At 40.8% G+C, this 15,134-nt stretch overlaps 2 protein-coding genes and 1 non-coding gene across 3 annotated transcripts; all 3 read right to left on the bottom strand.

The window, feature by feature from the left end:
- Positions 1-4,988: 4,988 nt before the first annotated feature.
- Positions 4,989-7,654, bottom strand: sumf2 (sulfatase modifying factor 2). Its single transcript, XM_047607097.1, has 9 exons — positions 7,304-7,654; positions 7,070-7,217; positions 6,879-6,993; positions 6,628-6,672; positions 6,392-6,542; positions 6,044-6,099; positions 5,744-5,828; positions 5,455-5,596; positions 4,989-5,377 (listed from the first exon to the last, which is right to left on the bottom strand). The coding sequence occupies exons 1-9, from the start codon at positions 7,344-7,346 to the stop codon at positions 5,275-5,277; spliced, it is 888 nt and encodes a 295-aa protein (XP_047463053.1). The 5' UTR covers positions 7,347-7,654; the 3' UTR covers positions 4,989-5,274.
- A 531-nt stretch (positions 7,655-8,185) lies between these two features.
- cct6a (chaperonin containing TCP1, subunit 6A (zeta 1)) lies at positions 8,186-14,738 on the bottom strand. Its single transcript, XM_047607096.1, has 13 exons — positions 14,506-14,738; positions 13,841-13,904; positions 12,498-12,632; positions 11,755-11,928; positions 11,527-11,630; positions 11,174-11,444; positions 10,773-10,855; positions 9,955-10,051; positions 9,673-9,820; positions 9,054-9,187; positions 8,841-8,943; positions 8,672-8,744; positions 8,186-8,577 (listed from the first exon to the last, which is right to left on the bottom strand). The coding sequence occupies exons 1-13, from the start codon at positions 14,640-14,642 to the stop codon at positions 8,505-8,507; spliced, it is 1,596 nt and encodes a 531-aa protein (XP_047463052.1). The 5' UTR covers positions 14,643-14,738; the 3' UTR covers positions 8,186-8,504.
- Positions 10,950-11,091, bottom strand: LOC125021862. Its single transcript, XR_007114380.1, has one exon. It is a non-coding gene; the product is annotated as a small nucleolar RNA SNORA22 (small nucleolar RNA).
- Positions 14,739-15,134: the final 396 nt, after the last annotated feature.

Genomic DNA, 15,134 nt, shown 5'->3' with positions numbered 1-15,134 from the left:
ACGTGCAAACATACCAGAGCGTCAGGGCCACAAAGGGAGTGGGCATGTGGTCCCTTTATAAAATCAAATTGTTCAGGTTTGACGTATACAATGCCTGATTTAAACTGCTCTTTTATTGGCAAGTCACAAATGCACAGGCCAGAGGGCTGGAAGAGATAAAGAAAAAATGATTTATAGTCAGGTGAAAGGAAGTCAGAAAGTCACACTTTGAACTAGTCATTGTTCTATTTTTGGAATTGAAATTCTTTGGGGAAATCACCAATAATAGTCATTCCTTGTAGCTCGGTTAAGAAGGTAATTTTTGGTGACTAACCGCCCACGCGTATGAGCAAAAATGAATCACTGGGTGGTTGAAAATGTGGGAGGAAGAATTAGAAGAGGTGGGTTGAAATTACTTCCAGTAATTTTTATTTGTTTATTTATTTTCACCTCTCTTTAATAAGTTGCTTCCTATTTTGTTTATTATTATTACTAGTTAAGATGGTGGACTAATTCAACTGACTAACTGTCTTCATACAGCAGGAAGTGGTTCATTGTTGTGTTTTCCTTTTCTGGGTGTGTCTAAAAGTTGTTAAACTCATGTTAGTTCAAGGGCCACGTACAGAACAATTTGATCTGAAGGGAGCCAGACCTTCAAATAATGACAAGTTCAAATGTTTCCCTTTGTTTTAGCACAAAGAAGTACATTATGAAAGTGTTTACGTTTAATGCACTGCACTATTACAAAATCTTTTATGAACAACCAGATGTTTCCTAAGAAAAAAAAAAGCGCAATTTCTGTATGTCTCAATGTTGCATTATTTCCACAGCTCTTACTAAAATTATGTGAAACCTAGGAAACGTAGTTACTCTCATGGGAAAATTTCCAGTTAATGTCTTCAGTGTAGTTTTTGCACTTTGCAAATTCATCCCGCGGGCTAGATCGGACCCTCTGGTGGGCCACAGGCCTTATGTTTGACACCTGTGAGCTACATAAAAGTCATTATGGTAGAGACCACAAAATGACTTTATTGTTATATTTTTCTTCATTGTTATCTCTAGAAATTTAGAGAATACTACTATTTCAGAGTTTTGTTTTAGTATTGTATGCACAATATAGTCAATGAAAAGACAGAACGGGAAAAATAAACTATTAACTGGCTGTATTGGTTGTTTGTTTGTTTATCTTATATAATTTTAGCATGTAGTGTCTTGGGAGAATATTTCAACACTTGCTAGCTTAGCTTAGCATAAATAGTGGAAAATTCTCACCTGGTTTGTCAATAATTAACACATTAACTATGGCTTGACCAACCTCCACAACAAAAGTGAAGTGTGTGAAAAAGCCAATTCGCTGTTGTTTATGTGCCCTGTTTATTTATTTATTTATTTATTCATTCATTCATTGGCTTGGAGGAACTACTTCCTGGATCCTGGGCTGGTTGCCTGGCAACGGTTAAGCCCTCATGAAACAGTGCTGATTAAACAAACAAGATATGAGGTGAAACTTTTAAAGGTTTTGCTGGGCAAAGTACCTTCAGTCTGAATGCTTGTATGGCGACCGCAACGAGAGTAAACTGGCTTTTAGCTTAGCTTTTAGTGGGCGTCCAGGTTTCAAGCCACATATGTAAATGTAAATCGCACACTAGTAATCTAAGTGTGGTTTAAAGTAGGTTCATTGCTTGTGCTCCCCATAGTTTAGTTTTCAGGTTTTAGATCAGCAAAATAATCTGTCAACGAAAGCAGATTTTATACCAACCTATTATTTCAGAAGTGGTTGAGTTCTTTTCTTTTATTGTTTCATAGTTAATGACATTCAACTTTTTTGTGATTGTCAGTTAATATAATATCTTCTCTGATTGCTTTATCCCATGGTGGTGGATTTTGTTGCCTCAGCAAAAAATAAATACCGGTAAGATCAATTTACTTTATTTGTGATTGTGCCTTAATTACAGGCTATTATTAGTATATCATTATATCATGTTATTGTTATAGTGTTGCCTTAATTACAGGTCGTTATTTACATTACCTTAAAAGTTTGCTGGAAAGGGAGGGGTTGGGAATCACCTGTTACTCCAACTTGTTTCACCTGTGAGATTGTTTGACTTTGCATTAGCAAATTATTATTATTGTTATTCACTTCAGAACATAACTTAAGAAGTAACCTAAGGTATGACTTTTTTAAAAAAAAAAAATACAGCATAATTTCGTATTACCTGAAACAAAATGTGAACACCAGGTTTCACTCCCCGGATTCCAGTCGTTTCTTCCTAATGCAGCGATCCATTTACTTCTCTTTTCATTGACTTTCTCTGTCTGTAAAAACATCTCCAACTGCTCTTCAGATCTGTTCGTACAGTCTATCGCTCTCCCCCATTTTTTATTTAGTTTTATAATTTAGACAGTATTAAAGCCTACGATTCAAACGTATGTGGTTAATCTCCATGTTCAACTGCCACTTTTTGTAACCACAGAGACTTCTGCTTGCTATGAAGTCACGTCCATAACCTCTATTGATAACCTGCATAAATGCATAAAAATTGCTTCATTTACTTTTTTCAACTGATCATCTGAACTGATCATTATATCTTGAATATTCAGAACTTAATAATTAAATGTGTAAACATTATAATGCTTTATGTGTTTTTTTTTTTTTTTTTTTTTTTTTTTAATTTGTTATGCTTTTAAAATAAACATTCATTCATTGTCTGTAGACGGCTAGAGGTTTACTCCAGCAGGATAATGGACAAAGGCTGTAAGGTCAGATTGCTCGTCCATCACAGGGCCATATAGAGAGATACTGGAAAGATATTTTACCCTCTCTGGACAGACAACCATGCACACTCACATTCACAGTCAGCAACACAAGACAAACACAAAATGACAAAACCAAAAAACAAGAAATGGGGGCTTGGGCCAACGGGTGTTCAGTGAGACATGTGTGGCCTTGGACACAATGTCAATATGTCAGTGGCAGTATATTGCCATGGTTCTTCGAGCTGTTGAACCAGGGAAGCATTTCCATGCATTGTGTCCTTTTAGCAAAGCTCCTGATGGAGGACAGCCACATCTTCTTTAGCCTTGTTTGCTTGAGTTGCGAGAAGTTGTTTCATCTGCTCTACCTCTTTTAGTAGAGCAGCATTGTCTTGGTCCAGTGAAGAAATCTTCTTTGTCTTCAAGCTGGACTGTGTCCTGTGGTTTCTTGGCTGTGTTGGCACGCAGCATTTGAAGAATTAGATGTACTTTATCCTCTGCAGGCTGCTGTGTGGCCAAGGTAGAAGCTGGGGAAGATGGTTTGGCAGCTGCCACAGGTACTTCTCGAGCTTCCCTTTGGGGGACAGTAGATGGCTCCACTTTCAGATTTTGCTCAAACTGATTCCTCTGTGTGGATGGTTGTGTATGTGGCCATTCTATCCCCTCTGGAGGCTTGGATGTGGCTGCATGAAGCGTTGTGGTTGAGGTCTCACATCCATCAAATATGACCGTGTGGAAGACTGTAGTTCAGGCTTTATTGTAGGCTGTGCAGGGGTTTCTGCATGATGTGCTTCAGAAGGTGTCACAGGCACCACTGGAGATGCAACAGGTAACTCTGGAGCTGTGACAGAAACCCCCAGAGATGCAGCAGGTACCTCTGGAGATGAGACAGGTACCTCTGGAGATGAGACAGGTACCTCTGGAGATGAGACAGGTACCTCTGGAGATGCAACGGGCTCTTTGGTAGCTGACTCACATGCAATGTCTGGAGCTGCACCAGAAAGTTGTGGCAGGTATTTCAGGGTCTGTGGTAGGTAATGTGCCAGGCAGCTCGGGAGATGTGGGGGACAGTTCTGGTTTCGTAGCCAGTCAAACTGAGGGTATGTAAGTATGCCCACAGCAGGAAGCTGGAGGCCAAGCTCCAGCAGAACAACACCAGGGACGTGTGGAGACGCCTGAGGCTGATCTCACTGGTTTCAGTAACAAAGCCAAGCAGCAGGAAAGTGGCAAAGATAGAGTTAATGAACTGAATGTCTAATAGATTCAGCACTGGGACCTGTGCTGGCTCTTCATCCCCAACCAAGTCAGTCTTTACACCCCCTCAGATGGCCAATCCACAACTCACCATCGACATCGGTCTGAGTAGACTCTACTTTGAGTAGGAGTCTTTTTTCCATTCTGTTGTAGTACTTTCCGCCCTGTACTTTGCTGTGGTTTGTTGGGGGAGTAGTACCAGCGAAAAACTTCAGTAGGATCAACACACTGATCCAAAAGGCTAGACATGTGATCGGTAGGGAGTCGGAGACATTTGTCTCAGTGAGGGACAGGAGGACATTGGATAAACTCCATTATGGACAATCCATCCCACACACTTCACCAAATATTAGAGGGTCAGAGGAGGGTCTAGATGGATTCAGCTCCGCTGCCACAGTGAACACTACAAAACTTATTTTACACCTTACTCTGTCCATCTGTATAACAGCTCATCTTTTCTTTCAACTAAGCTACTACTACTGACAAATTAATTCCCCTTGTGGGTCATTAAAGTCTAACTCCACGTCTAACTGTAATTGAATACTGGCTACTATTAGAGGAAATAAATGGTAAATAAACAAGATCTTCAGTGAATATGTAGGATTGTTCAGATGTATACATTTTATTTAAATGGGATGATTCAAAGTAGTTTTCATTAATTTGCAATTTCCTTCTTTCTTGAGGCCTAAAGTAAAATCTTATCTGACCAGAGTGAGTCCAATCAACTGGCTGCTCACAGTGAGAAAGTGAACCTGAAGCCAAAGACAGGATTAGAGAAGCTTTGACTAAACAACGTACCACTTTACTCTCTGGTCACATAACAAGAGACAGATCCCAGTGTGAAGATGGAAGACCACTGACGTTGGCAGACACTCAGTGTCCTATTTCTTCCATTCAAGTGAATCAATTCATTGGGACATTTAGGCAGATCCTTTAGTTCCATGAAAGACTCAAGAATTTTCTCATTATCAGGCTGTGCACAAATAGAAATGTCGTGGAAAAACAATAACAAGGAAAGTTTTATTTATTTTACTTAACTTTTTTTTCTTTATTTACTTTGTGAATGCCTGTGTGTGTCTTTATTCATTATTAAAAATAAAACAAACAAGTTAACACTAAAGTCTCCATAGGAGAAATAAAGTTTGTTTTGGCACTCACTTGGTCCTGTCACCTTTGTCACATTTCTAATCATTACCTTTTTATTTCCTTCTTGTCAACTTAAAGTTCACTCATTAACAAATGAATCACTGCCCATTCAAATGAGGTTTTTGACAGTCTGTTTTGTTGTTATAGTTCTGCTTTGTCTTTTTTCTTTGCTTGTTTCTGTCCATCGCCGGCAGCACACCTGAATCCCAGGTTATCGGAGGCAGAGTCGGGAGTGTTGCCCATCCTGAAGGACACAGAACATTATCATCAGTCAGTCAGTCAAGTATGAAAACACTATGATTTTCTCTCCCAGTAATTTACCTGGTTGTGATTCGAGCCTTGTGATTGGCTGAGCCATCCACCGTGTCGATCCAGGAGGCACCACGCAGCACAAACGACGGCTGTGCTGCCGGAAAGGGTGTTGACGTCCATTCCCATGTGTTTCCCATCATGTCATATAGTCCTGCAGGAACAAGTACGTAATAAGAATCAACCGTAGTCATATTTTACACAGGATTCTCCTTTTAACTCACAGATATAATGTTTTTAAAAGATAAGTGGTGAACACAAAGTTGCAAATCCCCATCCAGCATGGAAATATCACCATTACCAAAGCTGTTCTGGGGAGGAAATGCTGTGACAGGAGAGACGCCATGGTATCCATCCTCTGCAGTGTCTCCATCGGGAAACAATCCCTAAAACATGGAGAAAAAAAGACCAAATAAACTACCGTCCAGTGTTGATTGAACACATACCTCACGCCCCATTTTACTCAAATATTTGTATATCTAGTACGAGAAAGTAGTCTTATCTGCAGAACAAAACTATCATGTGAGATGAAATAATAATAAAAAAGTCTGTGGTAAAATTAGCACTGCTAGTTGTTTTCCTTGGAGGCTTCGAGTCTGACCTGCCACAGGTTTGTTCTGTTGGACTGGAACTTGTTTCCCCATGGATAGGTCCGACCTACAGCATGAGAGGCAGAAAAGAGATATGAGGACAAGCTATAGAATTACATTCCGAACTTTAAGAATGGTGCCCTGGAAAATATTTTCCACTTTAACGTAAAGTCCCACTGTCATGTGTACAATGGCTGAAACTACCTTAAATGTAGTTTCCTCTGTTGGTAAAGACATGTTTTAAGAGCTATTCCCTTATATTAATGTTGTCAGAGTTGAAACACTGTCCAAAACTGTGCTGAAAAGGCGCACATGCAACTTCTGTCCTATTGCTTCAGTGTACAAATTGTTCATCGTACCTTGCAGCCCCCCGCGAGCAGCCCACTCCCACTCTTCCTCCGTGGGCAGTCTCTTGCCCTTCCACCGACAGAAAGCCAGAGCATCGTTCCAGCTCACCTGAACCACGGGGAAGTCTAGACGCTCACGGATTCCTGATCCAGGTCCTGCAGGCTTAATAGTGGTGGAGCAGTGAAAGCCGGGCATGCTAAGAGGTATTCACCGAGAGTGGAAGAGATAGAAATGCATAAAAACTCACCTGCCTCCAAAACACACGCTCTATAGGTAGCCACCAAGGAGCGGACTGCACAGTAAAGAAGTCACAAGTTATTCACAATGCAGCTGATTGTTGCTGTTATCCAGGTCTATCTAAACTTTTAAAAAGGCAAGAAATACTGAGAGCATCGAGCAACTTTTGTATCATTACTCAAAAACCAGACACATCATCTGTGTTGCTTTGATTTATGGTGAATTATTTATTTTCCAAACGAGACTTCAAACTCACAGTACCTCAATTCTCTGGGTGACTTTGCTCTTCAGCTCATCTGACACAAAGTCTTGAAACACAAAACTCCAGCCGAACGTCTCTGCTTCAGTTTTGTACTTCTGCGCTCTCACAAAGTCTCTGAATGTGAATTACAAATGAAACTTAGTTGCACTAGATTCAGCTTATTACCAAACACCGTACCAACCTTTATTACCTGAAGTCGGCATTGGTGACAGGGTATGTGTCCATCTTGAAAGGCTGCAGCTGAACCTCCCTGGTGGGGGACTCTCCATCCCTCCCATCAGACGCACTGGTCCCCATTAACATCTTTCCCCCGGGGATGTTCACCATCTCCCCCGCGGCTGTCAGAAGAAACCATCCCTCGATCATTTTTAATCCGAATCCAGTTTATTTTATGATGCATTTAGAGAGTAAATGTAGTTCTTACCCGCCACTGAGAGTAAAAACACAGAAAATATCCTGGAAACCATTTTAACGCCAATTTCCGACAAGTTTATTTACGCTAACACGGATTAGAAATTACGCTTAAACTTAAACGTATGTATATTTAACGTTTAATGTAGAGAGAAGAAGTTATTAAACTTCAGATTTTATGGTCACATGTCTATTACTTCTCTGTCGGGCGACTTTCGACGTTACGACGGAAATGGGTTCGACAGTAAAATGGTTCCGTGGATCAAAGGTTCCGCTTTATTTCGAAGCTTAATATTTTTTCTTAGCATGAATCATGTCGTGAATTGCTCTAAATTTGGCGCAAACAAGCTTACTAGAAATATGTCAAGTAAGAAAAGGTAAATTACCCTAACCTCTCATGTGACAAAACCCAATGAAGAAATGCAATCAGCATTCAACATCTGTTTGTATTTTGAGGATATTCTGAGTAAAACTGAAATTAGTCTCCTGGTTCACTAGTTATGAATGAAAATAGTTTTGCCAATATGCATTGAATGTTTATTTTATTTGTGATGTTGAAATCATTTTAATGTCACAATGAAATAATTAAAAAGCGTTGGTAAAATATATCTGTATAATTATATTTATAAACAAAACAACAAAAACAGTGAAATAGCTTACCTACTGCTCATGCTTTTTAAAGTAATATTCTTTGATGCAAAAGTGGTAAACTTATCAATGTCGGTCAAGAACTAAATAATTACTGATGTGAATACATTTGTTCAACATTCCACCACTGGTTGTGCATAACCACCTGTACAGCTTCATCCCGATGTGGTTCAAAGAATTCATGAACTCTTCGTGGCAGATAAACCACCCACATTCATCTTTTTTAACCAATTCACAAAAATGAGTCTTTTCAGAGCCAAGAAAACCTTTAATGAATGGAAACAAAACCGAGTGGTAGAGGACAGTGCTTTTTTTAACAAAATCTCATAAATAAACTAATCATTTTGGAGGGAGGCATTGACAAATCCATGAAAAAAAATGACTCATGACTAGCATAACGAGTGATTCTGACAGACGATGTGATGGATGCTGTGGGAGGTTACAGCAAGCTGTCCATCAGACTGGGGTTCTTCTGAGTGCCAAGAGCGGGAACACGTTGACTGACCCGTCAGGTAAACAACTATCCCTGCGAGTATGAAAACAGCTGCACGTTCTTCAGTTGACCTTTAACCTTTGAGAGAAGACATTCCAGCTCGCATGATCTCATCCACCAACAAGATGTTGCTGGCAATCACCGTGCTGTGAAGAAAGAGATCCAAGTTAGAGGTGGATGAGGGCAATCCTTTGGGGGAAATTTAAAATTGCTGTGCAACTTGGCAACTCAGAACCTCACCATGAATGGAGAAGCTGTTTCTTGACGCTGTAATTGTCCCATACACCTGCGTCTCCTGCCACCATTGGTTCCCCTGAAAAAATAACAGGATTTAAGTAAAAAACACAAGCTTGACAATTAAACAAAACTGGAGGAACATCACAATCTCGTGTGTTGTTGTGGTTCTGACCTGTGCTAAGGTCAACACCAACTAGCTGACCAGACTCTTTGTACTCTGTCTGCAGCTTCAGCAGGGTCTCCTGGGGGTCATAGCCAGAGTTCTGGGCTAAAACCTAAAACCAAAGAAAGACACACAGTTAAAAATGAATCAATCCTAACACAGCGTGAATGTGAACAGATACCAAAGTCAGTTCTAACATTTGTCCTCTCTAAAGAAAATCACCTTGGGGATGACCAGGAGAGCATCTGCAAACGCCTGGACTCCGAGCTGGGCTCTACCTTTAACATTGGGCTTGTGTTTTACCAGAGCATCTGCCACAGCAACCTCGAACGCACCAGCGCCGGACACGACACAACCTGAAGAAACAAAAATGGCAAGAAGATATTCAGCATAACGACAGTGTTCAGTGAGTGAAAGTCATAAGTTTAAAATATTTGTTTGTTCTGATCAACTGAATACATGTAGGAGAGACAAAACTCTCGTAATGCAGAGGAAATGATCAGAGTCACTATAGCACAGACATGGGAGACCAGAGAGAGCCACGTTAGCATCCCTGGGTGTTCGCTGTGCAAATGACATTTAGTTTTACCAAAGAACAAACAAACTGACCGCTATATGGGGTTTTAATTTTATAATACAACCTGAATCAAGACAAAAATAAACAGTATGTATGCCCAAATGAGCCACTCTTGTCAGAATTAATTGAGTGGACCTGTGGATATGTGCAGCTATATGATTTGGCCACTTATTGCCAAAACAATGCAACCAGTGTTACCACGGACAAATAAATGCCAGGTTGTCGCAACTTTCACTAGATTTATAAAGATTCGTATTGTCTCACCATCTTCAATGGCGTTCTTGACTGCCCGCAGACCATCCCTTATGGCATCTTTGATCTGTGTGAGGGTGTGTTTGTTGGGTCCCTTCACCAGCAGGGTAACGGAGCGAGGGTTGCCACACTTCTCAATGAATGTGTACTTCTCCTCTCCCTGCAAACAGCACTCAAGTCAATCGACCGCTCTGACTCAACATATGAAATGCAGTCTCTGTCCACGTAAAATGAAAAAAAAAACATTTTAGTGTTAATTTCCACATTTTATTTCTGGACAAGTCAAATACTCACCAGTGTGTGTTCATAGACCAGCCCAGCTTGTCCCAAGCACTCAGGTGTGAGGTCATCCACTGAGTTCATGGCAATGCCGCCACAAGCAAGGGTGAGTCTGCAAAAGGAAACACCACACTGTTAAATTTAATTCGGTTGATATGATTTATGACGCCTAACAATGAACGTAATTCAAACTAAGGCTCATACTTTCAATGTTTCCTGACACCTCTGTGGATGGCCTGTTTTTATCTGCTGCAAATATTCTGTAGCTAAAGACTGCTAAGTCACTGCCAGCTGTTCAGAAACATGCAGGGGAGCCCTGTGTGTGTGTGTTTGTCTCCTAGATGTGAGAGGCAGTAACAATAAATAACCCACATAAGCAGCAGAGAGGCTCATACTCTTTGTCGTATGAATGGAACAAGCAGAAAGCATGAAATGGCTTTTGAATGTTATGCAGGCAAGGTTTGAGGCATAATTTGTCCTTTTCTCTCTATATGAAATTCATTACAAATACAAAACAAATGTCTTGCTTCAGCGTAAACAAGAATATAACAGAAAGTGTAGAAATTTGACTTCTTCAGGAGACAAAGGCAACATATTGATGTTGCTCAATCTCATATGCACAATACAGAAGCATCAAGTTTCTGTTCAATGTAAAGAGAACTTGGTTTTGTCAGATGGCTGTTGCTGCTGTTTTTGCTTGACAGGCTTAAGGGCGCTCCCTTGTGGCTCAGGGGAATAAACTCTGCTTTTGCACAGGTGTGAAGTCCAAACATCTCAAGTATAAAACAACAGTCAGTTATATTCATAACAAGGGAAATTTACTAATTTCTTACCTCTCCATGTTCCTCCTCTTTGCCCTGCGCAGGGCAACAATACCTTCCTTGGCAAGGGCATCCAGGGACAATGGGTCAATACCCTACACAATACAGAGAAAAGATGGGTTTAAAACTTTAACTTCCACTCATGGATTCAAAGAATACTTTACTAATTATCAGTTTCATTGATGTAAAGATTATTCTGATCCGCTGAATACATGTAGGGGAGGAACAGACTCTCCTAATGCAGAGGTACAGATCAGAGTTACTGTGGCACAGGCATAAATGACCAGGGGGAGCTACCATATGTTGGCACCCTTGGGTGTTCCCTGTGCATATGTTATTTTTTCCTAGCTTTATATTGGTTTGAGCACATTTTAAAATTCAGAATGCTGTACGAACAGCCTGTTCTCGCCTACCTTCTGGTTAATGACGACAAAACCTTTCTCCCCACTGGCACAGACTTGGTTCTTCAGGGCAATGATCTTCTGCACACGATCCTCAATGAACTTCCTCTCTGCTGCCACGAGCTTCTCCCTCTCCCCAGCGCTCTTGTAGAAGAAGCCAGAGTTGACCTCTGTCTTTTCGTACTCCAAAGAGACGTTGCACGTCAGCACGTAAGCATCCTCCACCCTCTTCTTCATGTCTGGGTGTCGGGCACCGTGGTCCAAGACCAAACCTCTGATCAATCTGACGGAGAAAGAAGCACCATTAAGATTTCACCGTAAAGGAGTGAACAGGTTTCTCTTTCCACCTGCGTGTTAAAACTTACTGGGTGTCGCAGTCGGTCTTGTGCTTCATCTCCATGATTTCAACCATGTACAAGTCGATAGGTTCATTGGGCTTATTAATGGCGAGCACAGCATCTACTACAGCCTGAAGACAGACAAGTCGATCATGATCACGTCCAAACATCGTCAATATAATATTTAGCTCACGATTTATGATTAGAAAACTGACGCCAGCATCAAGTGCCAATACTCGTGTCCAGATGACTCACCTCAGTGAGCAGGTCTGCCAGCTCTGCATGGACCTTGGTCCTGAGGGAGGTGCGTGCAACATCGATGAGGATTTCTCTGTCCATTTCCCGTGTCACCTTCAAGTCCTCCAGCACAGCCAAGGCTTTTTCTTTTGCTGCCTCAAAGCCCTCAGCGATGATTCTGGGATGAAGACCCTGCAGCACAAATTTAATAGTGACTTATGATCAGAAATACAGAACACTGAATATTTATTTATGAGAATTCTAATGAGGTTCAATTAAAAAAAGAAAAACAATAATAAATCCATTCCACTAATAAGCTTCCTACAACAACTCATAGACTTGTGTGGAAGCTGCAGAAGCCAAACTCAATGGGATAATTGGTTGCTGCAGACAATGGCGTATGTCGATCACCAACTATACCGACTCTAATTGCCAGAAATGTCAAAAATGACCAGTCAGAACCTAAGCTGACCTAACCAGTGTAGATGCACTGGCATTTGATCTCAAAACAACCGAAGACTCAATATTTGTATGATCAGTTTGAGTTTTGTGCAATTGTTGTTTGGTGTTGAGTGTCAAGTAGTTGTCAATGCATCCCTGTATGTTATGTTTTAGACAAGAACTCAAGAAAAACTCAATGGAGCACATGCTAATTGCTAACATGAAATCACAGCTTATCATAAGCGGTTCATTTCTGCATATTTAGACGTATAAAACAAAATGAAGCAGCCCTACACAATATATTCTGACATGTGTTTTACCTCTGACACGTAAAGGTCAGCCTGTTTCAGCAGTTCCCCAATAATGAGAACATTGGAGGTGGTCCCGTCTCCTGTAATGTCATCCTGCGCCGTGGCAACCTTGGCTATCAGCGATGCTGTTGGGTGCTGAATTTGCTGAAAGAAAAACCACGAGAGATAAACATGAAAACAGCAGCAATAAAGAGCAGCTTGTGGTTATTCAAAGACCATTTACAACTAATGACAAGAATACTGCTAGTACTAACTTTGATTATCAATCAACACATTAGCCAGATTTACATGGAGCGTCTCTCATACTGTTTACATGTGAGGTGATTTATTCTGATCTGATGTTTACATGTACCACTACTTTTAATCGTAACAGCCGTTTTACAGACATGTGACATGCGCAGATTGATGAAAACATCAACATCTAATCAGCATAGTAGTTACACTTATATTATTAAAGCAACAGCTTCATTCAGAAAGTTTGTGGGGTCTATCCACTCTTCTATTGGGTTGTTTAGCCTTATTGTAGCCAGTGTTCAAGGTTTTCCAGCAGTTCTGAATTTGTTCCACGCTTCAATAAATTTTTGATGGACCTTTTTAAAACAGTTCAATATTTCATTTTTTTCTGCCGTCTAAGCGATGATGTCTAGTTCTTTCAGAGTTGTTCTTAAAAACAAGCTCTCCATGGAGCCGCAGACCATTTTAGGGAACGTCACTCTGTCATTGTGCATTTACTTCAAGGCAGAGCAAGCTCAGACAGAACGGAGCTCGACTTTGTTCCGATTCACCGCTTACATGACTTTCTATGGTTTGGGAAGAGGAATACTCCACCTCTGTGAAACCGAATGAAATTTCATTCTTTTTGAACATCTTATAACCCAAGGAGTCCGCTGGTGGATTAATCTTAAACTAAAATCAAACTCATTAAACTGAATGTATTAAACTAAAATATAACATTCTAGGTTAAAAGACTGAACCTTCACACTTTATTAAAACCCGACAGCCACATCTGTATTAAAAAGAGGACATCAGACATAGCTATCTAAAATATGTAAAACAGTTTATATGATTTCAGCTTAAAATTAAGGAAATGAATCTGCATCTGTCCAGGTATTCAACTCAAACCTGACAGTGTCAATACTTAGTAACTACACATGAAACAGTCGATGCCAAAATAAGTATGGCATTTCATTCCAAGTGCAATGAGCTATACATGCAAAAGTTTTCAGTTTGTTTTGATATTAAAACACAGTCATAAATTAGATCCACACACATTATGGGGCATGGTCAGACATCATCAAAACGGAAGGAAGTTAAAAGAGTAAATCTGATACAGCTCAGCACTTCCTCCTTACCATCTCATGCAACAAGACGTTTCCATCTTTGGTCAGCTTTATATCCCCTGAACCAGACACCAACCTGCGGGTCCAAACAGCCAGAGAAGGGTTAATGTTAACCAAGAAAAGGCTGGTTCACTACATCTTACTGACAGTCGAGACAATCAGCAGTTTTCAGCTGATGTGCACAGTCAAATGTCTACTGACACACTGTGATTATAGCGGGTACCTGGTTCATTCAGTTACTAACCAGACAACAACTAGCGAAGCAACTAAATAAAAATGTATGATTAACGCGTTGGAAACCAACCGGCCATTAACTAGTCACAATATTCAACGTTTTAGTTTAAAGTTAACACAAATATAATGTGTTTCTGAAGTCCTGTGACTTAGCCGGCTGATGCTAACATGGTAACGTGCTAACGTTAGCTCGGTGGTTGTCATGATGACTGGGCAGCTAAGCAACGGAGGCCTTCACGGAACCGAATTGTAGTTTGGTTTAGTACTATGGTGTAAAAAGAAGAGGTTTCATCCATTATCAAACACACAAACTCGAGTGGTGACACAGTTAAACGCCGACAAAAGAGCCGCATTTGAGCTAGCCGCAGCTAATGTTAGCAGCTTAGCTAAGTAGCGAGTTAGCATGACACGCGTGGTGCACAAAGAGCTCCGACTGCACTCACATTTTCATGGTCCCCTTCGGTCCCAGGTTACTTTTCAGCACGTCCTGGAGCCCCCGGGCGGCACTGATGTTAACTGACAGGGCGGCCTGGGCCCTGGCCACCTCGGCTTTTGGGTTCAGAGATTTTATGGCGGACATGGCGACTACCGGCGGAGTGAAAATAGAAAGTCTCGCCGCTGAAAGTCCGCACTACTCGGCCTGGGAGGCTCTAGAAAGGAGGGTCGGTTTCCAGAAGGCTCCACCACGTGTTGTCTGCTGCTGCTTTTACGTAACCAGTCGAGGATGGGACATCCTGCTTCTTCAAAAACCGCCGTAAAATTGCGTTTGTCAGTTAATTAGTGAAAAGACAAGTTTTCTAATAACACAGAAGTGCACTAAATATACCTTCACGACAATTTTACTGTCCAGTTTGTGATGAAACACCGTAAGAAAGCTGTCAATTCACCTGTAGGATAATTTTAAAATACTATGCAATTCAGTTGAAACCGCAGCCTCCAAAATGAAAACACAGTTGAATCAACAGCTGCTTGTTATTTTAAACACATGCTGAATCCAATCATCTTCATAAAGATACGATTCCGTGCAAGACTGATATGGTAAATGCACCTGTTTTCACTATTGTATACTCAA

The sequence above is a fragment of the Mugil cephalus genome, chromosome 15, assembly GCF_022458985.1.
Source record: "Mugil cephalus isolate CIBA_MC_2020 chromosome 15, CIBA_Mcephalus_1.1, whole genome shotgun sequence".
In the NCBI taxonomy this organism is placed as follows: Eukaryota; Metazoa; Chordata; class Actinopteri; order Mugiliformes; family Mugilidae; genus Mugil; species Mugil cephalus.
This window is presented reverse-complemented; position numbering and strand designations above follow the sequence as displayed.

Excerpts from the sequence above, each read along its gene's own strand:
- sumf2 (XM_047607097.1), bottom strand. The coding sequence starts at position 7,346 with ATGGTTTCCAGGATATTTTCTGTGTTTTTACTCTCAGTGGCGG. Across the intron at positions 6,543-6,627 it reads AGCGTGTGTTTTGGAGGCAG|CCTGCAGGACCTGGATCAGG; the intron begins GTGAGTTTTTAT and ends ACCACTATTAAG. Across the intron at positions 5,829-6,043 it reads ACAGAACAAACCTGTGGCAG|GGATTGTTTCCCGATGGAGA; the intron begins GTCAGACTCGAA and ends TCCATGTTTTAG.
- cct6a (XM_047607096.1), bottom strand. The coding sequence starts at position 14,642 with ATGTCCGCCATAAAATCTCTGAACCCAAAAGCCGAGGTGGCCAGGGCC. Across the intron at positions 11,929-12,497 it reads CTGACCTTTACGTGTCAGAG|GGTCTTCATCCCAGAATCAT; the intron begins GTAAAACACATG and ends TTTGTGCTGCAG. Across the intron at positions 11,445-11,526 it reads AAGACCGACTGCGACACCCA|ATTGATCAGAGGTTTGGTCT; the intron begins GTAAGTTTTAAC and ends TTTCTCCGTCAG.